Source organism: Athene noctua, chromosome 3 (assembly GCF_965140245.1).
Source record: "Athene noctua chromosome 3, bAthNoc1.hap1.1, whole genome shotgun sequence".
NCBI lineage: Eukaryota > Metazoa > Chordata > Aves > Strigiformes > Strigidae > Athene > Athene noctua.
Genome location: NC_134039.1, coordinates 74,878,604 through 74,904,442, shown reverse-complemented (window position 1 = coordinate 74,904,442; position 25,839 = coordinate 74,878,604). Strand labels below are relative to the sequence as shown.

Here is a 25,839-nt window from a genome sequence, read left to right as displayed (position 1 = left end):
GAGATTATTTCCTTCCTTTAATAGCTTCTGCAATAGGGGTGTTGCCCTATAGGCAATTTAGAATGAATTCATTTCTGCGGGAATTCTCAGGTTTTTGAAGCAGTTAAACTAACCTACATATGCTCTTCCCTCAAGAATAGTGTTTCATTTTCCAGCTTTATTTTGAGCTAAATAATTCCCTTGAGTACTCCTACTGGACAACTGTATTCATTTCAATTAACATTTACCTATTTGCTAAAATTATCAGAATATACATAAGGGAGAAACTAATAATGAAAGCATAGCTTCTAGTTGTAATCCTGCTTCCTATGTAGGAACAAAGATTCAAGCAGAAAATAAAGGAAGAATTAAGACTTATTTTCTACATGCGAAAAAGGAATAATAAAAAAACCCTCACCGTGCACTACAAAAATGCAGAACACGATACATTTACCAAGGCATCCCCATGCTCAATTTTACTCACTAATAGAGCAGCTAGTCATCAACTTACAAACCCAACCTATCCACAGTATAAGAGCAGTGCAGTATTTATATCACTGTTTTTCTTTGTTTGTTCAGCTTTTTATGTTAATTAATTTCTCAGTTTTGTGCAGTAGGACTGTGCAAATCCTGGACAACTAATTCAATAAAAATGTCTGTCTCATTAGGAAGCTATACCCAAGCACCATATATGCTACCAGAACACTGAGTGCCTTGAGGAAAAAAGACACTGTTCCACCACAGGATTATGCATAGAGTCAAACACAGACATATAAGAAGTTAAACATTCAGGATAGAGTGGAATACTGCTCAGGCTTCTCAAGAGCTGGGCAGTTCCCACAGCAATCAGTCATTTCAACACAATGCATTACTCTACACTGGCAAGTCCCCTGGACACTTAAAGATAGGAAACCCATGTAGCATCCTTTAAATTAGGAACGCAGTTGTTCAAAGATAGCTGTGTGTCCTCCAAGAACTATCAGAGGAATAAAGCCATACTAACATAAATGAAAGACAACATCTATTTAAAAAAAAATTAAATCAAGAAAACAATATGAAAATTCTGACCCAACAGCCTCCTGAAGCACTCAAATGTGGCAAGTAGCTAGGAATTATGCCTATGTCTCTGAAGTCAAGTCAAAACCTGCATGAACTACAACCTTGACTAAACAGCTGCAGACATCCAGCTCAGCAGAAGAACTGGATTTCTTTTCCATGATATTGAACATATAGCAGATATGAAAGATCACAAACATAGCAGAGGTGCTAACTGCCCAACCTCAATAAAAGCAGAAAGATGAGACAATGCCACTCATGACCCACATTCTTTTCCATCTCCCATTGATTGTCCTTTATTAGCTGTGCAGAAGCCTTGGCCCATTTCTTCCACTGTAGCCCAGCTGCACAGCTGAAAGATGGTCATGTACCCCTTCACGACCAAAGAAAAAACTGCTCTCAATCGCACTGATCCACGCAGAAGCTGTTCTTCCTGTGATACAAAGAGTAGAAAACATCTGTGTGTTTTCAGATGAAAAACAAAAAGCAGATGTCATCCACATGAGACAGTAAGAATGACAAGACAGCAAGACTGACAAATGGAACAAGATGCAAAACTGTTCAAGAGGGCACCACTGTACTCTGACCTTAGAAAAACAAACAAAACCTGCTGCAACTTAGCAGACTGCATAAGGAAGTTAATGTAAAAAAGTTTGTCTTAAATTGACAAGTTCAGTATTATAACTAAGAGATTAAAGTAATGCGTATGTTCTTTAAAGCAATATGGTTTTGACTAAATTAACTTCCCCTTGGAGACTGATGCTTTCCAACCCATGACTTTAGACACCAAAACTCATAGCTATGATCATACAATTGAAACTAATATATTCCAATACCGTTTAAGAATTAAGGCCTGCTTTCCAACATAGAAAAAATAAGAGCATACAGCCGTTCCTCCAAAGAGGAAGGAAGCTAAATTTTATGGATACGCTTATGAACACTTAACAACTGTGTTAGGGTTTGTCAATTGCAACAAATTAATAATTGAATAAACCAACCAATCCATACAGCACTTACAACTTCCAGTCTACTAATGTAGTTGCCCTTGGCACATTCCTAACACCAGGCAATTCAATTCTTTTTACTGGACTAAGAGAGCTCAGAAGTAAAATAAATTTTAAAAATTAACTGTCAGAAACATAGTGCTAGGATTTCCTTCAAAATTACTGCTGTTTCCTTCTAGCAATCTGAATGAATGAAACGTATCTTTATTTGCTTTTGTTCTTAATGAGATGTCTAGCCCATGAGGCAACATCATTCATAGCTTCAGTCCTCTTACAATAGCTAGATACTTTCCCCATTCAAGGAACTGGCTACATCAGCTTCCTACTTTTTACAGCTGATAATTCAATTCTTCTGGGCTTTTCTTTCACAAGACACTTCCATTAGAGCAATATTACCTTTAAGTCATCCCATAAATTGATTGCCACCAATAAAATTACCTTTTAAAAAAATTAAAAGTATCAATTTGTAGGCAGATAGAAGGAAAAATTGGGTCAACCAAACTAGGTCATCCATTTATACCTCTATTTATCTGGTACCTTTTGGGAAACATATTTCTCTATCTTTTTAGCTGTGTAAGAATTTTTTCATTTTAAAGCTGATGGCAAAAGTGTAGCTAGAACAAGGCCCTCAGAGATACAAGCAGTAACTTTCCTATGCAAACCTCACAGTGACTGGAACATCCTGACATCAGTATTCAAACATACTTTAAAACAACAGTTCCAAATCCAAAATGATGGTCCTGAGTCTGACTTCACTGTGCTCTTCTCCTCTTACAACTCCTTCCTTACCATGCTGTACTCTCAGCTTCCCTAATAAAGCTACTAGCTTTGTGCCTGTACTGTCTCAGTGGTATTGGGTCTGAACACAATTTTGTTTCTCCAAGATGTAGAGGGACTCGAGACAGTACTCTAACAATACAGCTGTTCTCTGGGGCTCCCGGTTCTGGATCAAAAACTCCACAGCCACACCAGAGTGTTCTCCTTCCGTGAACACATCCTGACTGTTCAAATATGAACAAATAATTCAGGAGTTAAGTTTATATTGGCAAGTTTTTTTGCCAGATGAAGCAGGAAAACAAAGAGCTTAATCTCTTTGCAACATTCACATGCTAGCTAACAGAAATAGAAATGCATATCCATGCTTCATTTCGGGCACATATACACAGCTGAGTTATCCGAGCCTGCACTGGCATAACTGTAACAATGGCGGAGAACAACAGCCTGAGGAAAACATCAGGATGCAAATACCAGGATGCAAACACCACTCTTCCTAATGGCACAAAGAGCTTCTGCTCTACCCAATTAACTTGTGCTTTACTCTATTCCATACCTGACCTTTAACACTGACACCTCTCCCTAAATGAAGGCAGTTTTATAAGACCAAGAAAAAAAAACGCCATCTAGCTTCTGATTTCAGTTCCACAAATGAGTCCTCAAGGTCCTACTATAGTTTCACCTTTCTTCAACACTAAGTGCATTACTATTTTCCCTATGCCAAAATGTCCTATGTACTAAGCGTATTATAGCACAACTGCAGCAGCACACAACACAAAATCCACAGATCTTTAAAAGTAACAGTGAAGAAAACCAAACAGAATTTCTGTTTATTAAAAATCAATGACTTGAAGATAAATTTAAAAGCCTCGGACTTTTGTCACACTTGCTATTAACAAATGTATACACATTAGATAAGCAGATATTAAGATTAACCTTTCCCTGCTTGCAGAGCTGATAACTTCTATTTAGCTATAACAACATCAGACAAAAATACCCTGAAACTATTGCAGTTTTAAGGTAAATTATGTACACCCCAAAACAAGAAATTCATACTATAGCAATCAGTCTCACATATATGCTGAGTAGTATATAGACATACATCCATATATATATGCACATATCTCTGTAGGTACACAGATCTACAGAACTATAGATTAGGGCCTAGGATTGATGAACTATGGTCATATGAGACATCTATATATAGGTATTTAGGTATCTATGTATATGTATCTGTATATATGTGTAACTATATACAGCAAAAAGCACTGTAAGATTGAGAGGAGAATAAAAGTATGTATTTGACATGGCATTTAAATTATCTGGAGTGCATGTAGTGTGCCATGAGGTGCAGTGTCCAGACTATCGCTTGCTCCTCCTGAACAACGTTGTAACATTCAGCAAAAGCAGTACACAACCCTTTACTCCACAAGAACAGTAGACTTAGACACTGCTGTCTTTAGAGACTGAACAAACACAACTTACTACCACGCAAGCTATTTGACACAACCCAGAACACTGCCTTAGTGACTTGGTTTAGTTTTATTTGCCCAAAAGAACTACTGCAATTTTAGGCAGAGTTTGCAAGTTCTTACCCCAGGGACATTATAGCAGCCTTGTGGTTGTATTCAACTGCCTCTACAAAAATTCAGAATGGCATCTTTGAAACAACAGGAACAGCACTTGTTTCCTCAGAAGGGGACAAAAAAGCTGAATATTTAAACTTGAGTGGTGGTTCACAGAAAGTTGTATTTTTGTATAACATTTAAAAAACAGTATTTCACAAAATTTCAGAAGCCTCTGAAGTTAAGGGTTACTGAAATTACTATTCAGTCATATTGCTCCAACCAGATGTAGTCTATGTAAATGAAGCTTTATGAATGGCCTAGATGACTATCACTGCTCACAATGAAGTAATTTGTTGGTGTGCACGTGTCCCCAATCAAATTAACAGCATCTAGCTGAAATATAGTTAATGGAAATAAAACTTAATATATTAACACTCAAAGCTTAATATGGAAGATGAGCAGTAACAGATCCATTTCTTACTCTGAAATTATAAAAAGGCCTAAAGCATATTTAAAGTGACAGTTGTCTATGACCTATTAATACATCTGTAAGAGCAGAGCTTCTTATAACAGATCAGCTGGCTGCACAACATACTTACAGGTCATTTTCTCCAAGGAAATCACTCTTTCTATCATACTTAAAGGAAGAGAAATGTTCAGAATTGTTTATGTTCATTGAAAAGCCCCTAATTTACAAGAATTTCATGCAAAACTATATTTACGTGAATTAATTTAAGTTTCAAAAAACAGTTTATCATCTAATTGATTCTACCAAAGCATTTTTCCTAGTTTAGCCTTAACAGATAAAAAAAATTCTCTTGAAAAGGCAGCCTGTATTTTTTAATATATATGATAAAGTTGAGAGGTTGTGTTTCAAACCATGTGCTGCAAATATGAAACTCATTAACTAAATAAATACTGAAAAACATCACTTCCAAAAAGTCTGTATTTTTTAAAAACAAAAACAGTAACACAGAGATATATAAAACTCATCTTTCTTCACTAAGTTTCCAGATTATATGCTTGCCTTTTAATTTTGAAAAATATCTTCACAGATACTTAAGAGGTGCATTAATGGTATTTGATTCAGAAAGGTTTACACAAAAGTACGTTAATACACAGACAAGCTTTTAAGAATGGTGTTTCCCAAGTGCTATGGCGATGATTGACTATAGTAGTTCCGCTATCTTCAATGCATTTCAGAATGTACAGGAATTGGAACAAAATGTCACAGTTGCCATTAGTACATGGACTTTCACTATGTATCTTAAGAGTCTTGATCAGTGATTTAGAATAGTCTAGACTGCCTTTTCATTTTTAGTAATCTTTGGCATTTTAGAAAAAATGCACTTTCCTGAAAATAACTCCACCAAAACAGGGAAGGCAAGTTTTATAACATCTGGCATAGCACTGCATATGATCAACTTAGCTTTTATCCTTAGAAGTCAAGCATGTTACTCCCCTTTTTTTAAATAGGATTTTCAGAGAACAATGAGGTAGAAGTACTTAAAAAATAAAAATTTCTAAAACAAAACCATTAAGAGGCTAAAAGCATGCAAACTACCCTTTTACCCATTTCAAATCAATGACCCGTTCAAACCCCCTTTTATACTTTAGAAAACAGCACATTGAGTTCTTTACTGTCTCCAAACCCAGGAGTTTCAGTCTAGATGGATTGAACAGCACAGACACACAATATTCAGTTGTTAGTTACCAGTGTCCTCCTGAATGAAAGGCATAAGACAACCTAAAACCAGACGTAGGTACCTAGTAACTCCTTGCAAAGTTGTTAAATAATTCTGATGTTTAGACTGATGATCTAAGACAGGATCATTTTGACACCACTACCTTCAAACAACAGCTGAGGGTCCCCTAAACAGTACCCACTGCAAAAACCACCAACACTTTCAGCCACTGTGTGTTCCATGACAACAGATTAGCCAGAGATATAACCCAAAAGATTAAGCAGGATTGTCACATACCACAAAGCATTTGAAAAATCATATCTGATTTTTTAAGGTAAAACTTTACTTTACACCATTCATATTTCAGTTCTCCTGTAACAATGACAATCTACATCACACAAACGATAGAAACAAGAGTATCACAATCCTTTCGCCGAGATTATTGCATAGGAAAACAAAAATGTGTTAGTTGTGGATAAATCAAATGAAAATCAGCAAAAAATATTTTTGAAGTCTTTCTAAAACCTAGAATTTAGCAAAACTGTTTATTTCCATATGGAGCTTTGACTTCCAACCCTTGTTTGATGTAAGACACATGTTCATTGTAGAAAATCAGAATCTAGACCAGGCTGGTTGCATTCATACAAATTGAAACACCAAGAGGAAGCAATCTATACTTACTTCCTTTTGCCCAAATAGGATGGTCAGCAGAAAACAAGGAAAAAGTATACTCTTGGATGTGTTGTAACTGTATGAGTAAAATCCTAACCTATATTACTTCAGGAAAAGGCTCACTCACTTGCCCCTATATCCACAGATACACTACTGGCAAAACACATGGGCAAGTCTATACTATTTTCTAACTATCCACTTTGTTTAAATGTAATTGTGCACACCCACCGTACTGATCTACTACATCCTGATTATTTACTAGTGCAAACAAAATTAAATACATTTGATTTCCAGTAGCAAACTTGTTACTGGTGTCCAATTTATAAAATTTATAAACTGGGGGGGGGGGGGGGGGGGGAATCAACTTTCCACCTTCCAAGTGGACCATGTTTCCAGGTATGTCAGTAGCATTATTAAATAGCAGTCTTAGTCACCTACACTACGGACTTTCAATAACATTCAGCCAGACTAATCAGCCTACCTGTGCATAATTCTAGCTTCTCTACCCTCTTTCCCAGTGCTCCCTGGCACCTGTCTATCAAGCACTTTTAGCTCATACACTTAGGCCTAAATATAATTCTATAAGCCTATTACTCAACACATTCAAAGGCAATAAAGACGTGAAAATAAAGAATTGTTTTCAATTGCACTCACCCACTATTCCATTCCTATTTTTAGATTCCATTTTGACTTGGAAATGAAGCGATAAGTAACAGCAATTCCTATTCCACAAATTTGCCACCGCTTAGCAGTAGCAGCACATCCTGCACTTAAATGAGAAAATACAACTTCCTCCCTCCCCCCACCAAAAAATCTCTACTAAATCTTACAGAGAACACCAATAATACCAAAGCTCTTACCCCCTTCACCTCTCTTCTCCCTTTTCAACCATTTTAAAGAGCATCTAAGCATGGCTCTGTTAAAAAAAGCAAAACACCACACACCAAAAAGCCAACAAAATACCCCAACACATTCACAGTGAAAAAGTAAATAAATCAGTAACTATGATTCATGCTGCCACACTAATCTATATCTGCTTTATTTAGTACATGCAAGTGAATATTGAGACTAATGCAAATATTAAGGCAGAAGATCCTCATCCTAGTTTCCTGGTTTTCCTATAATTTATTATGTAAAAATCAGATATGAAAGTTTGAAATAGAAAGCTTTAAGAGGACAAAAGAAATTTTGAATGCAATTCTTTCTAAAGCATTTAACACTTTTTCAGGTAATACACCTTTCTCCTGAAAGGCCTTGACAATTAGTTCCTACAGTCCTGGTTTCCCATTTTGAGCAGCATTCTCTTTCCTTGCTGCTAAGCTTACTGACTATACAGTTGAAAGCTATAGAAACAACATGCCGTCAAATAAAGAAATTGAAACAAAAGGTATTTTTTCATACAGAGGTGCTATTACTTAGAAGAAAGGCTGACAAAACTACTGTATGACGTTCAACTGTAACAAAGCTAAAACATCAGGCTATTTATCATTAGGTAGAACTGTGTTAGAAAATCTAGTACAAAGTATTTAACATAAAGACTATTAAAAAAATTCTTCATTTTCCACTAGTCTAGGCCACCCTTTCTGTAAAGTACATGTAGTTTATGCGAACAAGACAGATTCATCAGTACAAGACGTCAATTTGTGTTTAACAGCAATTATATTACTAAAACTACCACTTAATGAAACAGTTCTGTCAAAGCGTTTAACCTTGGAATTCTCATGTGAAGACACTCTATTCAGCAAAACAGACTTAGAAGTGTCCTATCGCTCCAATACCATTCTTCATTTTACATATTTCTCTCTTCCTTTCCCACACAGTCAGATTTTTCGGCAGCATACTTTCAGTATTTGCAAAATCCTGCCCAAAGAGCGTGGCCGATTTCCCACGGGCTCCCACCCCACCCTGGATGAACTCGTTACTTCCCAAAGTCCACTCCACTTCCTCTTCCACCCCTGGACCTGCCAGAGCTCCCAATGCCCCTCAGCCTTGCGCAATATCCGCGGCCTCCTCCCCACATTTCAGACAATCCCTGATGCGACGTTTACATTGAGATATTTTTTTTTTGTTCCCAGACCTCTAGTGAAGACTGACAGTTTGAAGAGCTAACGAGGTGGTTTTAATCCCAAAGAGCATCAGATAATAAAACAAGCTACAAAGACACACGTATACGGAGGTTGCTATTCTGCTCATCTTCAGCTCTTCTGTGGGTCAAACTGTATTTTAATATGAAGTATTTAAGCAATACTGAAAAGTGTCAGCGACATCTACCCAATCAAAATTATTGTTCGCAGCTCAGACCATCTATTCAAAAGATAAATCTCCTCAAACATTTCAACAGCCCGATTAAACAGCTAAAATAAACCAGGAAAATAGCTAATTCTCCAATAAATTCTTTCTTCCGAGCGCACACGTTAACCAAAGGCTGACGGTGAACTGATCTGGAATGAAGAAAGGACGAGGGATACAGGCAGGGCTGCGATGGGGGATGGGGAGCGAAGGGAGATGTTAGGGAAGGGAAGATGAATATTCCTCCAAGGACTATTCAGTGCATTTAACACGTCTCCTCGGAAAGCAGAGACATCTCAAGCAGGCAGCTACAGGGGTAGATAAAGGGGGAAAGGAGGGAAGGAGTGCCCAGTTAACCCCAGATGACATTATACATGGCAACCCCGCGAGAAAAGGGGCTGTAAGGGAGAGGAAGCGCAGACAGCCCTCCCGGAGCCGTCTCTGTCCCCTTTATCTGCTCAGGGAAGGAAGGGGGGGGTGGGGGGTGGAAGGAGGCTCCCGTTCAATTTTGCAACAGCCGATCACCTACCCCTCTCCTCAGGAGCACAGTAGGGCCGGGGCAGGGGGCTGCGGTAACAAACCTTCCCGAGGGGCGGGGGCAGGAAGAAGGGTAAATTAAGGCGGTCACCACCACCCCGCGCCTCGCCGGGCTCAAAAAGTGGTGGGGGGCACGGGGGAGCCGGCCAAGCTGCGGGGCTACACAATAGCAGGTCACTCCCAGGGAAGCGATGCTTCCCCCGACGCCCCCTCGGTTCGCAGGGGGATGGGGAAGGGGCTGCGGGGGCAGCCCGGCACCTCGGCCCCCCCGGCGGGATCACCACCACCCCCCCGCCCTGAGAGGAGGCAGGAGCCCTGCCCGCCCCCCCCTTCGCCGCGCCGCCGCCCCTCACCATGAAGTCGCTGGCGAAGTTGTCCTCCCCATTGTGGTCCGTGTCCTTCATGGCCTGGACTCGCTTAATGAATTTCCTCAGGATCTCCTCCTGGCTCATCCTGCCCCGCCGGCCGCCCCGCGGAGCGGCAGCCCCGGCCGCCCGCCCGCTCTCCGCCTGGAGCCCCCTCCGCCGCACCAGCCCGTCACCCGGCTGCCTGCCCTGCCCTGCCTCTCCGCTCCCAGCCCCCGGGCCTGTCCCGCGGCCTGCTGGCGCGGCGCGGCTCCACACCCCGCTCACGGCCGCCCGGCCGCCCGCTCCATCCTCCCCTCCCTCCGCCCGACCCTCCCTGGACGCCGCCGCCGACACAGGGACACGACGCTGTCCCCACCTCCTCCCCCCGCGCAGGCGCGGCTCCCGCTCCTCCGGCGTTTCCTACGCCCGCCCCTCCCGGCAGCCGGCCCGCCCTCGCTTCCCGCCCATTGGCTTCTCTGACGGCCACCTCCTCCTACTGGTGAGCGCGCACGTCAATCACCGGCTAGCCCGGCCTCGAGGGAGCAGTCTGCGCTCTCCGCCGCGCCCCGCGCCGCCAGCCCCTCCCGTTTCCCACGGATGGGACCTTCCGAAGGGCGCCCAATGGAGCCCTGGAAGCGACCACTGGGAAGGGGGGGGAGGCCGAGCGCGGCTTCCCCTGGCTGGAGCACAATGGGGTGGCGGTGGGTGCCTGCAGCTCCGCGGCCGGGAGGCAGCGGCCGGCGCCGCGGCTTGCCGGGACATGTAGTCGCGCCAGCGCCGCGTCCCCCGCGCTCGGCGGCCCGCGGCGGGGGAGGGCTGCGGGGCTGGGGCTTGTCGCCTCCTCACGAAGCTGAATCGCCCGGAGGAAAAGGGGGTTCCCTCCTCGGGGCGGGAAGCCCGAAGCCGTGGAGAGCGCCCGGGGGCTCCCCGCGGCGGCGGTGACCCAGGCGGGGCGAAGGGCGCCCAGCGGGGCAGGGCGGCGGGCGGCGCCGCTCTGGTAAACACCGGGCGGCGGGAAGATGGCGGGCGGACCGGGGCAGGTGACGGGCCGGGCGCGGGCTCCTGACGGGCGGCTGCCCCCCGCGCGCGTACATCTGCCTGTCTGCACTTCGCTAAAATGTCCGCACGCGAAGAGGAACGGCGGAAGTGCTGCCCGCCGGTGTTTGCCAGGGGCTGGGGGTTGCTTTTCCGTGGCAGTAAAGCGCCGCCGCAGCGGGTCCGGTGCGGGGCTGGTTCAACACGTCCTGCCACGAAAAGGGTCCCTCACCCCTCAGCACTGCGGTGGGGGCGTCTTCAGGCACCTCGGGCCTTACTATAGAAAATACTTGAAAACTCCTTTCTTACCTGATGTTGGGTGTTTTGGCCATGTCAAAACATGACGGCCCAGCAAGAAAAGAGTGCTTTTCTTTTATGGGGAAAAGTTAAACATTAAAACATCTTCATGTTTGGTGTCCCGATTACATTTATAACTTCTGCTTCAGCAAAGCAAAATAATGCTATGTGTGTGTATGTATAGCCTTATAGCATAGTAAATATACCAACTAAAGTCTTCTAATGTATGATTTCCTTGGTGAAGAACTACACCACCTCTGCTGATGTAGCTGATCCAGTAAAACTTTGTCACACAGACTAATGATAAAGGCCATGCTGAGAAGCATAACCTGGTTAAGGCCCTCCTACCAAATTGCCCATTTTTTTCTACTTGTGCACACCCACCATAGTATGTTGCATTTGCAGTCGCACCAGCACAGCCGCTTGTTGGACAATTCATCGAACCAGCTCAGGGAACTGATTCAGCTGTGATATAAGCCCATAGAAAAAATGTGTTTTTTCTTCTCAGATGAGTCAGTTAAGCTGGCTTTGCTACTGAAACAAACCTACGTAAAAGCTTGGTCTTGTGGTGGTGTAAGGTATTACTGGTTTAGATGACTACCGAAGATTACCGCCCCTACATCAGAATTAGCAAAATGGCATGTTATCACCCTCAGACCAATTCAGTGCCCATCAACTCATCATGTTCCTAGTGAGGGTAAGTTCTGAGCTACAAATTAGGACCCAGAACTGTAGTTGCTGGTGCATGGACACAGGTTTCCTTCTGCATCTGCTACAGAAGCAGTCATCTCTGGCAGAAAGGCAGGTTGGAAAATGGAGAGGGTTAACATTCTCATTTGATCTGCTGCGGACTTCAGCCTCTTATAAAAGGGTTACTTTTTCAGCAGTTGTTCACAGAGCCTAACGCAGCAGACGTAAGGACGCATCAAGGAACGGGGAGAGGGCATCAGTTCTGTTGTGCTGAGGTTTATTGAAGCCTGAGCACCCCACACAAGCACATCAGCTGTCAGAGCTCAGTCTCCTCTCCATGTCCTTGGCACCAGCCTCCATAAGCTAATCAATCAGCCCTGAAGAGCCACAAAGACGCCTGCTTTTCTTGCTTTAATCCCTCTCCTCCTTTTCCTTCTCTAAGCCTCCTCTTTCTCTCCTAACAAAAAGGAGTATTAAAGGCAAATACAGAAACAAGGTAGATAGGTAGGCAGACAGACAGATGAAAGAGCTCAGAGATCACCAAGGATAGCTGTGACTTGGAACGTCATATAATATTTTCACACCACCTTGTTTGATTTCTGTCTGCTTCAGGAAGGTTGCTTAGTTTGCTCAGCAGTTGCCCTGGCAAACCCGCTCCCTGTGCCAGATGGCATCTAACTTTGGAAAAGTGATACTTGGGATTAAACAACTGATGAAGTCTTGAATGTGGTATGGTTTCCTTCACTCCACTCATTTATTCACAGAACAGAGTTGCAGAGGACTTGGTTAGGAGAGAAAGAAACATCATGATATGTTGCATTTGAATCTTGTGTCATTACTACTTCACATTGCAAGGACCCAGTAATCAGTCTGGCCTGGTTCATAATTTATCGCTGCACTGTAATAAACTGTTGTAGACTAGCAAGTGTAACAGTCACCTTTCATTTGGGTTTACTGATAAAAAGGATATATAATCTCAGAAGGGAAAAAAAAGGTCCCCAAGCCACGCATGTGTCACTAGCCAAAACAAAGGCACATACAAAACAAAGAAATGAGAAATAGCCGGGTGGAGAACTTTGCCTAGAGTTGTTTGCATATGCATGCGTACCTGTGAGAGCTGCCAGACAGTCCTGAGCACAAACCCAATAGCACCAGTTTTATCTCCCTCAGCCCTGCAAATGTTGCACGAGGCTGTCCCGTCTCTGTGCTATGAACACAGAAACATAAACTCTGAGCAGCAAAAGCAGTGCTTCAACTGAGACTTTTGATCTGAAACTCAAACTGTCTGGGGTAAACCCAGACATCTGACCAATCTAGCATGTGTGCATGAGTGTGTATTTGTGTAGCTGTAGGAGAGAGGCGGAAAAAGAGAGAGAGACGCAGGGTGAATTACTCACCCTATAGATAGAACAGGAAGTTGCAACCAAAATCTGTAGAAGAAAATTGTGGTTGTGTCTTAATCCATACAAGTATGGTCCTTAGGGAAAAGCAAGTAGATCACCGGCAGCTTCTCTGCTCTTAATCTCATTTTGCCTTGCCATCCACTATTCCAACTGCTGCAGAGAAGGAAGACAGCCAGGTTTTTGCTGTTCAAAGGTGGCTTCTCATGTCCCCACAAGGTAAGCATGTGTTAACTGGTAAATGTTTCCCAGCATGCATCCCATGCTTAGGCCCAGTCTGGTGGGAGCACCAAACCTCCTAGTTTACCAAGCTTCAGAGGTTTCCCTGAAGACTGAGATGGAGCACAGGCTCACCTCAAAGCTCTTTGGCTGCAATGTCTGTGTGGCTTGGAGCCATGTTCAAAGCCCAGTGCATATCTACCCAAAACTGTGTTCCAGAAAGAAATCAAAGAACTGGGATGAGAGGGAAGACTGAAAGAACCCAACAGCTCTGAGTAAGGGCATCGGTCTCCTATGGTTTGATTTCTCCTTCGTCCAGCAAAACATGACTTGATGCATTCCTTGTAATTTAGCATGAGTACATTACAATGATAGCTCACTTCCTCACCAACTTCTCCTCCCCTTTGCAATAATCTACAAACTTTTAGATTTTAACTACCTATTTGGAATAACTTATTAGTTACAGTGGTGTGTAATTATTAATATATTACTGTAATTATCATTAAATTATGATCAGTATACCCTGTACATGAAATCCCAATTAATTTTATCTATACTGAGACTCTGAAAAATGTTTTTGCAAGTTCATTTAGGATAAAAATTAGATGCTAACATTTATAGATTCTGAAATAACACTCTTGAAATGTATTTTAAGTGCAGTTGGTTGGAAGTTTTCTAAAAATGTGGTGTTTCAATGGAAAATGCTGTTTCTGTAAAAAAATTTTCCACAGGAAACAATTTTGCCAAACTTTTTCTGCTTTCTGACAAAACCAATGTGCTGTTATACTTACAGATGCAGAAATGTCTTTGCCATTGAAGACAGTACAACTTGGGATAGGAACCCAGTACATGAAAGAGCTGGAGCATGGAGTATAAATGCCAGGAAGCTGTTGAGCAGCTCAAGGGTACACATAAAAACTAAGTCCAGATGAAATATTTGTCTTTGATCTGATGAACTGAAATGCAATGAGTCTTTCCACAAATGTCAAAATGTTTCATGCTGGTTGAAAACAGTTAAATGAAACACAGGAATATCAGCATCAAGTACTTCTTGTATACTCTGACCCTCAAAACATTTTGTTATTTAGTCACTTTAGTTTCCGAAGAGGATAAAAATAATCACACTGGGTTTTCTGGCAGATCCTCAGTTACAATTTGACCACTTAGATTGTAAGCAACAAACTAACAAACAGGAATCCCCCTGGAGGCTCAAAATACTCGGTTTGAACACAAAGAACATTGTAGACAATAAATCTGAGAAAGATGCATTGTATCCTTTGTATACAGCAAATAAATTGAATTTCTGATTTAAACCTGAAACTAACCTCATTTTAAATGAGTCATAAAGACCTGATCAGTGTCTGTATAATATGTTCCATTCAAACTAATTAAGTGCCATGTGACAGCTGGATTTCTTGACATTTGCCTCTATTACTCTCAGTTAGGCAATGTCAGACTCCTCTTCTATAATTACCACTAAAAATACTACTACTGCAATTTAATTTTACGTGGCTTGCTTAGTTTTCATTTATTCACTTACCATCTTCAGGGATTCATTGCACAATATTGCTAAAACACTTTAAATGTGACATCTCTGATACAGCTAATAAATATTTTAGATCATAATTACTGAGTTTCATAATCAGTGCATAATTTGGATTCCTCTCTAACTGTAACATACACACACACACACCCCCATATGCACACAGTTTCCATACATAGAAGAAACTTTGTTCTTGCTGCTGTACATACTGTAGCAGCATTCAGGTTTAAAATGTTTCTTAGATATTGCTAACATGCAACTGAAATGAATATAATTGTGTGCATTATGATCATCAAAATAATCCTCTACCATGACCAGTTCTAAAAATAAAACAGCTGTGAAATACTGTCCAGCTTTAACATTTTTCTGCTTGACTTTTTAAAATTTTCATATAATTAGATACACTCTGTTGATTGAGGCATTTTGTTTGATTTTTGTGAATATAAAAAAGGGAATTTCAGAATACAATTAATATTTTCTGCAAGATTTTAATGGTATTAAAATAAATAGCATATGGGCCCCAAATAAACTGTTGTGTGTCCTTTCGGTATCTACTTTTCAATAGTTTCATTGTAAATTACTGAGAGGCCTGATGATATTTATGCATGTCACTCTAGGAACACTAATTTCAGTAGGATACCTGCTTCTCACTGTTGAACATAAGATCAGGAAAATCAGGAGCCATTTTCCATCTGTATGTTTTGACCTTATAAAATTGGACATAAGATTTCTGAAGCAGGAATATTTCTATTTTGTGACTACGCCATACATTTGACACAACATGACACAAGACTGGTTTGCTGTCCGCCAGCAGCCAGCTGCAGCACTAGAGTGGGCTGCTCTGGGGAAACCTCATTTGCCTCCTTGTGACAAAGCTTTCCTCGAGGGTATTCCCCAGGCACTGCTGCAGCACATCTGAAATGGAAATACCAGCAGCAGAAGGTAAGCCTGTGCACAGGGCATGTTAGGTGTTTGTGCTCTCAAATCTTTGCCTGCAAGTATCAGAAAAAGCATCATTAAAAAATCAGCCCACTCAAAAGACACAAAAGAAGAATCTGGATTTTCTAATGGGAGGCACTTATTCAAAATTTGATTTTGAAAACAAGTAATTGAACAAAAACTAAGTCTGCAGTATCCCTTTAAAAAAATGATAAAATCTCAGTACTAAAATCTTGCATCAATGAATACAAAATATGTGTAAAAACTGAATGAGCTTCACATCATTTATCATGTTTAGGTTTTGTGTATCAGCCTCAAGAACAAAAGAATTAGTCTGTTACCAGCTCTATTTCACTTGTTCTTGTCCATTAATGTAGCAATATTTGTATTATCCTTAAACAAACCTCAGGCTAATAATGTTTGTCTCCAGTTTTACATTAATCTATACAAATTAAAATACTTCCATTTCTTTAAAATGAATCTTTACTGAAAATAAGACTAAAAATGATTAGACAAAATCTGAGCCAAAATGATTCAACGCTGCTCTTTTACCTGGCATTAGCATTTTCTGGATGCACATACTATTCCATTTTATTCTGAAAATCCTATTAAAATAATAATAACAAGGACTGAGACTGCTGCTACTAATGCATTAGATATGCTGGTGAAACTAAGCTCCCTAAGAGTTCCTCCTGTGAAATGCCTGCTGTTATGACCATTAGTTGTCATAATGACCAGTTCGACTATTTTGTAGATTTTTTAAAAAATATTTTTAATAGTCTCTTAAGGGAAATAGTGAGCTTTATAGTTCGGGAAACAAAACCAGATGGGGAGAAAAAAACCCCAAAGAAAACTAAAGACACCCCTCCCCCTCAAGCCCATGAAAGTTGTACCATAGGGAGCCACCCTACATGTGACCAGGTCTGTTTTTGTATTAACTTCAAAAGCAAATATGAGTACAGTTCTGAATTTACTCTCTAATGTGAGGGTTCTCCCACATTTCAATGAGAGGTTTGATGTTATATCTGTGCACATTTAACAAAGTGACATAAACCCAATATATACTATGTTCAACAATATTCATATTTTGTTATCAGAGAGCACAACAATAGTTCTATTGTGTAGGGCAGCTCTCCTCAGAGGTGGAAGGAAAGCTGCACACAGCCTTCCAGAGTGGTCCAGAAATATGATGGTGACACCAGACTGGCTCATGTAAACAGGAAATCAAACCAGGATGTAAACTGGACTGCTTCCATGTTCAGTAATACTCAGCTAAAAATAAACAGGTTGAATAGAGGTAGAAAAGCCAATTCTCTCTGTAAACTAATTTTTCAGCTTGAATTTTCAAGATCTGATAGAAAAATTCAAATAAAATGAGTTTTAGAATTGCTTTCTCTATATGTCTGCAGTGAGATTTCAATCCTATCCAGAGGGGCTACTAGTGTGAAAAGGAGAATGGTAAGTTTCCCTTTTCAGAGAATAATAAGGACTTGGAGATGAAGGTTGAAAAGGGATATGACTGCTCTACAAATATATCAAGGGATTAAAAAAAATCAAGGGAAAAGGAGTTCTACTTAAGCTAAAACACAACATTACAATAAGATAAATAGAGACTGTGAAATCTAGAAATGATTAGGCATCTTGTTCAGAGAAGAATAAGGAGTTCTCAGGCAGCCTTTACAGACTGAGGAGGAGAAGGTGTTTTTTTCTGTAATAGAATTATCTAATGTTATTGCCTTCAAGACCATCATGTGGAGTTCACCTGGGAGATCCTCTGCAGTCCTCAGTTCCTCATGAATTCTGTCTGCTGACCACATCTATCTCAGAAGAAAAGTTTTTCAAAAAAAGGAGGAATTTTTCAGAATTATTTAGAAAACATGAGGATTACACATTATACATTATACATAAAACATTAATGAAGTTTCCCTTCTGCAGAAATCTATTTGCAGTACTGTTCTAAATATTGTGATTTGATGCATATCATATTCTTATCATATGATGCATATCATATTCTTAATGAAAATATAGAAAAAAAGTGGCAATTCATTTAGCCTTTGTTACTTCACCATCTCCATCAGATGCCAGATGCCATACAAGAGACTCAGAGCATGACAAAATATTGGTGATAGAGCAAAAAAAGCATAATAGCCTCATGTATAGCTGAAATCTGTGAGACTGAAAGTAGGCACAACTAACAACAAAGGTACTCTAATGGGTAGCCATCATTATTCCCATCATAAACCATATATTGCACTGGAAATACAGTGCAGATACTAATAAAACATAGACATTCATAGCACGATCAACAGCTAATCAAGGCAGTGGTATTGCCACGGACTTTGTAACATTGACATAAGACCTAGAAACCAAGTAAGTTAACTGGTCCAGCATTCAGAGATGGCCCTTTCTTCAGAAAATGGTCTATGATTCATTATTGGCACCTCAGGCCCACTGGAAAAGCAAGGAAGGGGAAGGATTTTCACACCGTCTAGAAGATGACGAGATGATTACAAGATGTAAATGCAGACTCTGTGATAAATGCCTGTAGAGGAACTGCCCTCCAGTGCAATGGAGTTCACTCTAAATTTGACCCTGTCCCTAGTCATCATGTCCTCAAGGATTGCCTTTCTTCCTTCTTGACATACTTTAGCCTTCTGCCACCAAAAATGTGTATTCTTATTTTCGATTAAAGAAGGTGATGTGTAGACCCATTCCATGATACTGTGCCCAAGACTGAATTCTGAGGAATTCCATTTGCAAGTAGAGACCCAGAAGATCATGTTGCAAGGACAGCCCACTCTGCTTTAGACAGTTTCATATTTACCTTACAATTTCTGAACTAATCTCCATCTCCTTACCATAACTAGTCATTGATAAGCATTGCCTGACTGTTTATTAAGGTTAGATTTATCTCGTTTTTTTGGTCTTTGTTTGTAAAGAAATAAATATCAGCATTGAAGCTAGATACTAATGTAAGTGATCATTAAAAAGAAGTTAGCATACAGTTTTGGCTTCTCTAACCAGACTATTAAGATGGAATATTCCTCTTAAAATGCTGATTTCTGTCTGCTGGCACCCATATTGACATTTGTTGATTTAAATTTGATGGAACAAAAGAATCCAGAGAATCAAAAATATTAGCATGCAATGTTCAGTGGTTAAAAGTGTTCCATTTTCATCATACAGACTTCTTAGTGGCTTCTTAGCTTCATAGCAAACTAAAGTGGCTGGTAAAATCTATACATTAATGAAGTAAAATAGGAAGAGGAAGAAAAAATTGATTCAGTTGTGATAATAGGAAATCTGCACAAAGAATGAGGGTAGAATACAATGTAGCTGTTACATTTCATCATCATTTATTGGAGAGAAGTAATATGAGGCTATTTTAAAAGTATGTCTTTTCCTCCTTTTATTTAGCTCTTTTGTAGAAAAATGCAGTAATTGCTCAAATAAATCAGTTCTAAAACTATTTTCCACATATATTTGGCTATCATTTTTGAGCATGCACTCTTGAAAGTGCTAAGACTTCAGTATTAACATAACTCGGTTGAGTATTGATTGTATATATGTTTATAATTATTTAACTTTTAAACAGCTCACTGCTTTTTCCCTAGTGGTTGTTATACCAAATTATATTTTCCACAAGGAGGGAACACCTCAATTTCCATTCATCACAAAAGAAACTCCACTTGATTAGAGTCAGAAACCATTATACTTGGTTATGTTTTCTAAGTGCAACATGTTCTCTGTACTTGGAATAAATGACATACCTGCTACATTGCCAGATGCATAGTCAGGAGGCAATTTTCTGCCAGCATTGGTTTTTTTGTTGTTATTGTTGTTTCCACATCAGTATTAACCATCTCAATCAAAATGCACACTCACTGCCATCTGGATGGTTATACTGTCCGGGGACTTTGTGTTTACAAATTGAGAATGGCTTTCCCTCCTCTATTGATGTAATTTCACTCACTAAATAAGCAAGATATAAATCATCATTGAATATTATGGCATCTACTAAGTATTTTCAAAGCGCTGTGTGTCAGAGAATGTAACTGAATGGAAATTATTAATATCGAGAAAGAGAAAGATGGCATAAGCATGTGGGTAGAGCAGCAAAGACAAAGTTGTGCCTTTCATTACAGACAGCATCTTGTCATATGTCAAACAACAAAGCTAATTTGAAAGTGTGCATGATGGAGAACACAGTTGAGTACTTCTAATTTATGATTAGCAATAATCACAGGCAACGTACAAAAAAAAAAAAAAAGAGGTAAATCTGTTCCATTAACAGTTTTTGGAGTTACAGCACATGCCCTGTAATAGATATACTGCCTGGACTATTGATATTTTTTTACAAATTGCTACGGTGTCAATGTCTTGGAAGGATATATCTGCTGAAGAAGTGGCTAGGAAGTCTCCCAGAATAATATAAATTAATGACAAACATTTAATAAATCAGATCTGCTATATATACATATAGGCTGTCTTATTGGAAATACCTGCAGTCTCCATTAGAAACTCAGTATCCATTATAAACTCTTTGGACTGCATTATTTTTCTCTCAAACAACCAAGAACCCAAGAGCCTATAACATAATAAATCACCTACTTTTTTCCATAATCTATCTGACAAAGTCAATGATTAGGTAATATCATGGCTGAATGCTTTGAATACTAAATATAAAAATAGAGAAAACTAAACTACTTAGGTCCACACACAACTACTAAAGCAGAATGCTCATGAAGTTAGCTGTACTCAGGGTTTAAATCTGCTTTTAATTTTAGCCTTTACTTCCATTATACAAATCCAATGAAGTCAACAGTTACAGTATTGTAAAACTAGTAGAACCAAATAAACAGTCTTTTAATATGCTAACAAAATTTGCCATTCCTGAAAAGCCTGATCTACGGTTAAACTCAAATCTACATGCTACCCAAGGTTTTTTTTTTCAGCCTTGTTTCATTCTAAATGAAACATGAATAGTTGTCTTCTACATTGCTCACAGAAATGGAGATTCACACATGAGAGCAAACACTCAGCAGGAGTGGCTTCTCAAACACCGTGATCGCAGCATCGGTGTTCAACCCATGCTGTAGCATGGACACAGCATCTTGGGGCTGTCTCCTGCATATACTTCAGGCACAGAGCTCCAGCTGCCTAACTGTGTATCCCTTTAATACATCTCCCTTCTATAAAAGACAGCTCAGAGCAACCATTTCTAAACTTAGTGCTTATTATCCTGATCCCAGTTTTTAAGCAGGACTCCAGAGCAGATCTTCAGTACTCTGAACTAATAACCTGTACTGGTTAAACCAGAACAATAATAAACAACAGAATTAGTAGACATTGGGCTAAATATGGTATAATGAAGAAGAGTCAACATGGCTTTTGTAAAGAGAAGACATGCTTCACTAATCTCCCAAAGTCCTCTGACAGAGTCAATAAAACATGTTGGCACCACAGATCTGTTTGATACCATCTGCCTGGATTTCCAGAAGGCACTCAGCACTCAAAAAGTTTCCTCCCTTGAGGCTCTTGAGGAAGCTAATCAGACATGAAGAAATGTTCAGAAGATAGGAAGAAGGGAGAGGAACTAATAGTTGCCTTTCACAGTAGAAACAGATTACACATGGAGTCCCACATGGCTCTGTGCTGAAGTCTGCATTGCTCAACACGGATCACAAGTAATACGAAAAAGGGATGAAAATGTTTGCTGATGACACTGACTTAGTCAGAGTGATATAGACTATAGCTGATTGCAGACCCACAAAAGAACCTCCTACCATGTAATGACTAGGCAATAAAAATTCACTGTGGAGAAATGTAAAATGGAGGCAAACAATGCTAGAAATCACCACAAAAGGAATCAAGAACATAAAATATCCTTTTGTTGTTGTATAAATACATGACACATCTACATCTGCAACAGTGTTCATAGTTATGTATCCATCTGAAGACAGATATAGAAGTGCTGTAAAAGATACAGATAAGCACAGCAAGTATGGTTAAAGATATGGAGTAGTTACAAGATGAAGAACAATAAAATAGATTAAGGTTTTTATTGTGAAAAGCACAAAAAAGACATATGCTAAAGATAAAATCAGGAGTGGCCTGGACAAGGTGAATAGGAAATAACTGTTTCTTTCAGTCCAAAATCTGGAAGATATCAAATGAAACCAGAAGATGCCAACCTCAAGGCAAACAAAAGGAGCTATGTCTTCACTCATCACATAATTAACCAGTAGAACTTGTGGCAGGACATTGTGGATGCTAAAAATGTACCTGAATTCAAAAAAGAATTTGATAAATTCATGGAGGAAAATGACACCAAGGGGTATTCAATACAAAACTACAATGTCTAGTTTAGGAAGCCCTAGAATAAATGATCACTAGATATTAACAAAATATTTTGTGAATGGTCTCTAGAGGGTCCTTATAATCTTCTCAGGAAACTCACTTGGTCATCACTATTGGAGACAAGGTGCAGAGCTAGATGAAACTCTGATCTTACCCCTTTTGCCATTATTTAGGTTTGAATTGGGGTCTACTGCCAGTGTAGACTCAGTGCGCACAATAAAGGTCTGTGTTGGACCTGCAGAATGAGCCTGGAATTTCTGAGGCAGTGCCATCATACTGTGCATGCACAGCTGCACTTTCTTTGGAAACATCAAACCTACTGTACACATGGAGCCACAATCTCGAATGTGTTATGAATGTCCAGAGTTTCCAAAACTATGTCAAGCCTCCACTCACAACTGTGCGTGCTCACTGTAATTGCAAAACCATCAGATTTACCAGGAAAAGGGCTGCTGCATACCTCGAAATCTTAGATAAATACTGAATTCCTCTATATCATGCCAGACAAGATTTCTAAGCGAGAAAAAAAAAAAAAAAAAAAAAAGACGGTAGTCCTAGTTGGAATACTGTCTTTATCTGGAGTGAGTGTGGCTTCTCTGACTTGAAAGATAGGTTTTATATCATTTGACGGTTCTTGTTTTCATTGTCTGCAAATGAGATGCCTCTTTGTCTCTCCTTAGTGGTAGGATCTAAAGGTTTGTTAGTTACTTTTCTTTACCCTTGTCATATTTGTCGTCACAAGTTGCACTCTCATAATGAGAGGCGGTTGAATTAATGATAACACACTCAAATGTCTGCTTTTTTTGCCAAACTCATCTTCCTGGTTTGTTTTACACATGTGAATGAGGCTCTCAAACGCAGAGGTGTGGCTCTATAGTGAAGTAAACCAAGATAGGGTCTTAATGATCTTAATTTGCCTTGGTGTTTGCTTTGCTCTTTCAACATAGTTTTCAAAGTGCATTGACCTCTAAATAATGCAGGCTGCAAGTGTGTCTATGAAACCTCTATACCTTTAAAATATTTTAAACTCCTGAACTATTTAATGTGTTCTGTTATCTGAAACAACCTTATCATAGATGTTGGCTAATGCTGTCTTGCTGTGATTCATTTCCCTGCTGACTAATGAGTTAGTTAGCTGAATTTCTTTAATGAAACCAGTGCAATAGTCAACTGTGAGCAGGTCCTGGTCAACTCTGTGTTCAAATAATTCCATTACCAATGCCCCTAGGCTCCGCTAGCTGCCTCACAAGTGAGCACAGGCTTATTGTAAATTTATCCTTAATATTCTCTGTACAGTGAAAAAATAATCTCTTCTGTTTCTGCCTTCTATTGGACTTTTCTTTTATATTCTTGCATGTTCTTTGGTCAGCACAATACCATCATGAGTTCTGGGATTTCCCCCAAATCTACCCATTTTCCTCAAAACTGTTTCTTTTTCGTTTAGGACTAGTCTGCTTCCTACAGTCAATTCTCTGCTTTTATTTTAGATGTCTGTAAGAATTGGTGAAGCTCCCTAATAGCCATCCAGAAGTTTTTCTTTTTTCTTTAAACATAGCATTGCTTCTCCCTGTCTGATAAATTATTTGTAGATTATGGTAAGTGTATTGTGCTCTTGTTTCTCCTTGGTCATATATATCTTCTTGTACCCTGAAATAGAGTAAGTGAGATCAGTCTGTCTAAATGTAATGTAAGCCTCCAGGCTTACATTAAATTACACGCTATATTTTTCCATCTTTTCAGTTTTGTCACTGAGAAGTTGGCAGCGGAGATACCAAACCTTCCTCAAGAATATTTTCTAGGAATTGTTATACAATTCACCTATCCAGAGCTTGCCCAGACTGTTATCCTTGCTGTCCCTATCATTGTGTCTCACTTGACACACTATGATTTTCATGTGTCTCACAACAAAATATGGAAAGTTTTCTTACCCTTCCCAATGTGACTAATGAGGCTGCTGCTTTTGACTGTTGCTGAATTTACACAGATAAACTTTCTGACATCTAGTGACAATGTGAAATAATTCTTCTGCTTGAGCATAATTCTGCTACCTCAGCATCAGTGTTCTCCATTTGCTCCATTCCTGCCACAAGGCTGCCTCAAGGGCTGCTTATGAAGCAGCTTATAAACCTGTATCATTTTCCCTTGTTTTGTACATGTTCAGGAATTACGAGGCTTTCCAGCTCACACGCTACTTTCAGCAGTCAGCTCAGCAGAAGCAGTTAATCGCCAAAAAGCTGGAGTTTCCATTAATTTCAATTCTTGGCTTTTCTAAAAGGAAGCATTATACATGGGTATAGATAATTTATTAGAGATTCCCCTCATTTCATCTCATCTCCTAAAGACTTAAGCAAATGTAATTCATCAACAGTGAACAGCCTAGTTTATATTTTTTAAAAAGTCATGTTTTAAGCTGAAAAATGTCCTGAATGACAATACGTGTCGATTGCAAACACCCCCAGCAGCAACTGCAATCCAATTTCTGCAGGAGATTCTTATGTAGCCAACAGCTGTACAGGGGACAGGGGCACTGTGGGAGCAGATGTTTGTGGTCTTTTGTCCTATACACTATTTCTGACAGAGCAGATCAGCCCCGCTTAGACTTCTTGTTCCACAATGCTCTGTGAGGGGGAATGGAGGGAGCCAGCATTCATTCAGGTCAACCACAGGAAAAGGGGTACAGGGCATTACTGATAGTGCTGCTGGAGTCTAGTTGGCACTGGCTTTGGCAGTTGTTTATTTAGAGTATATTGACAGCTGCTGAATTCTGAATCTCTTTTTTGTGGTGCGGCTGCAAGAAATGAAGACTTAAGCTTAAGAACATTAATAATTAGGGAATTCTGATGTGCACTTTTATTCTGTCATTAGCAATAATTTTCAAAGGCAGAAACAAACTTAATCTCATAAATATCATACTCCATCTCGGCAAAAAACACACATAGAACCTTTAGCATCTTAAAATACTTTCAGCTTCTGCATGAAAAACTGTGAAGCATCTGTCTCAAAAATCTGGGGGTTTTAAATACCTTTCTGAAGATCAGGTAATTATTTTTAAATATTACTACTTCATAATTCAGTTGTGTGTAGATTATGTCCTATGAATGCCTAATACTTAATCGTCTCCTTTTATTGTCATTTCTGTGCACTTCGCTCATTAGACACTTGTCTAATACAGACTTCTTCGTTTTGACTTCCCAGTGATCCCAGCTGTTTTTCAAAGAACCTACCTTACAAAAATATTTATGGCAATACATTTTCAGTTATTATTGTCTTGTAATCTTTTGAGTTTATTATTCCCAGTGGATTATGATAAATGGTAGATCTAAATAAATGTAGATTTCTATTCACTAAGACTTTAAGTCTACTAAAGTTGAATAAGAAAGATTCATGATGCAAGCTTTAAAAATCCAACACATCTTACTTTCTACATCCTACATTCTACTTTCTA

General features: G+C 39.8%; 1 protein-coding gene across 1 annotated transcript in view; it reads right to left on the bottom strand.

Moving 5' to 3' along the window:
• The window catches only part of PTPN12 (protein tyrosine phosphatase non-receptor type 12), an 82,705-nt gene extending 72,460 nt beyond the window's left edge, over positions 1-10,245 (bottom strand). Inside the window, exon 1 of the mRNA XM_074903389.1 lies at positions 9,918-10,245. Coding sequence (XP_074759490.1) covers positions 9,918-10,016 — 99 coding nt within the window. The 5' untranslated portion in view covers positions 10,017-10,245. The remainder of the gene's footprint in view (positions 1-9,917) is intronic.
• Positions 10,246-25,839: the final 15,594 nt, after the last annotated feature.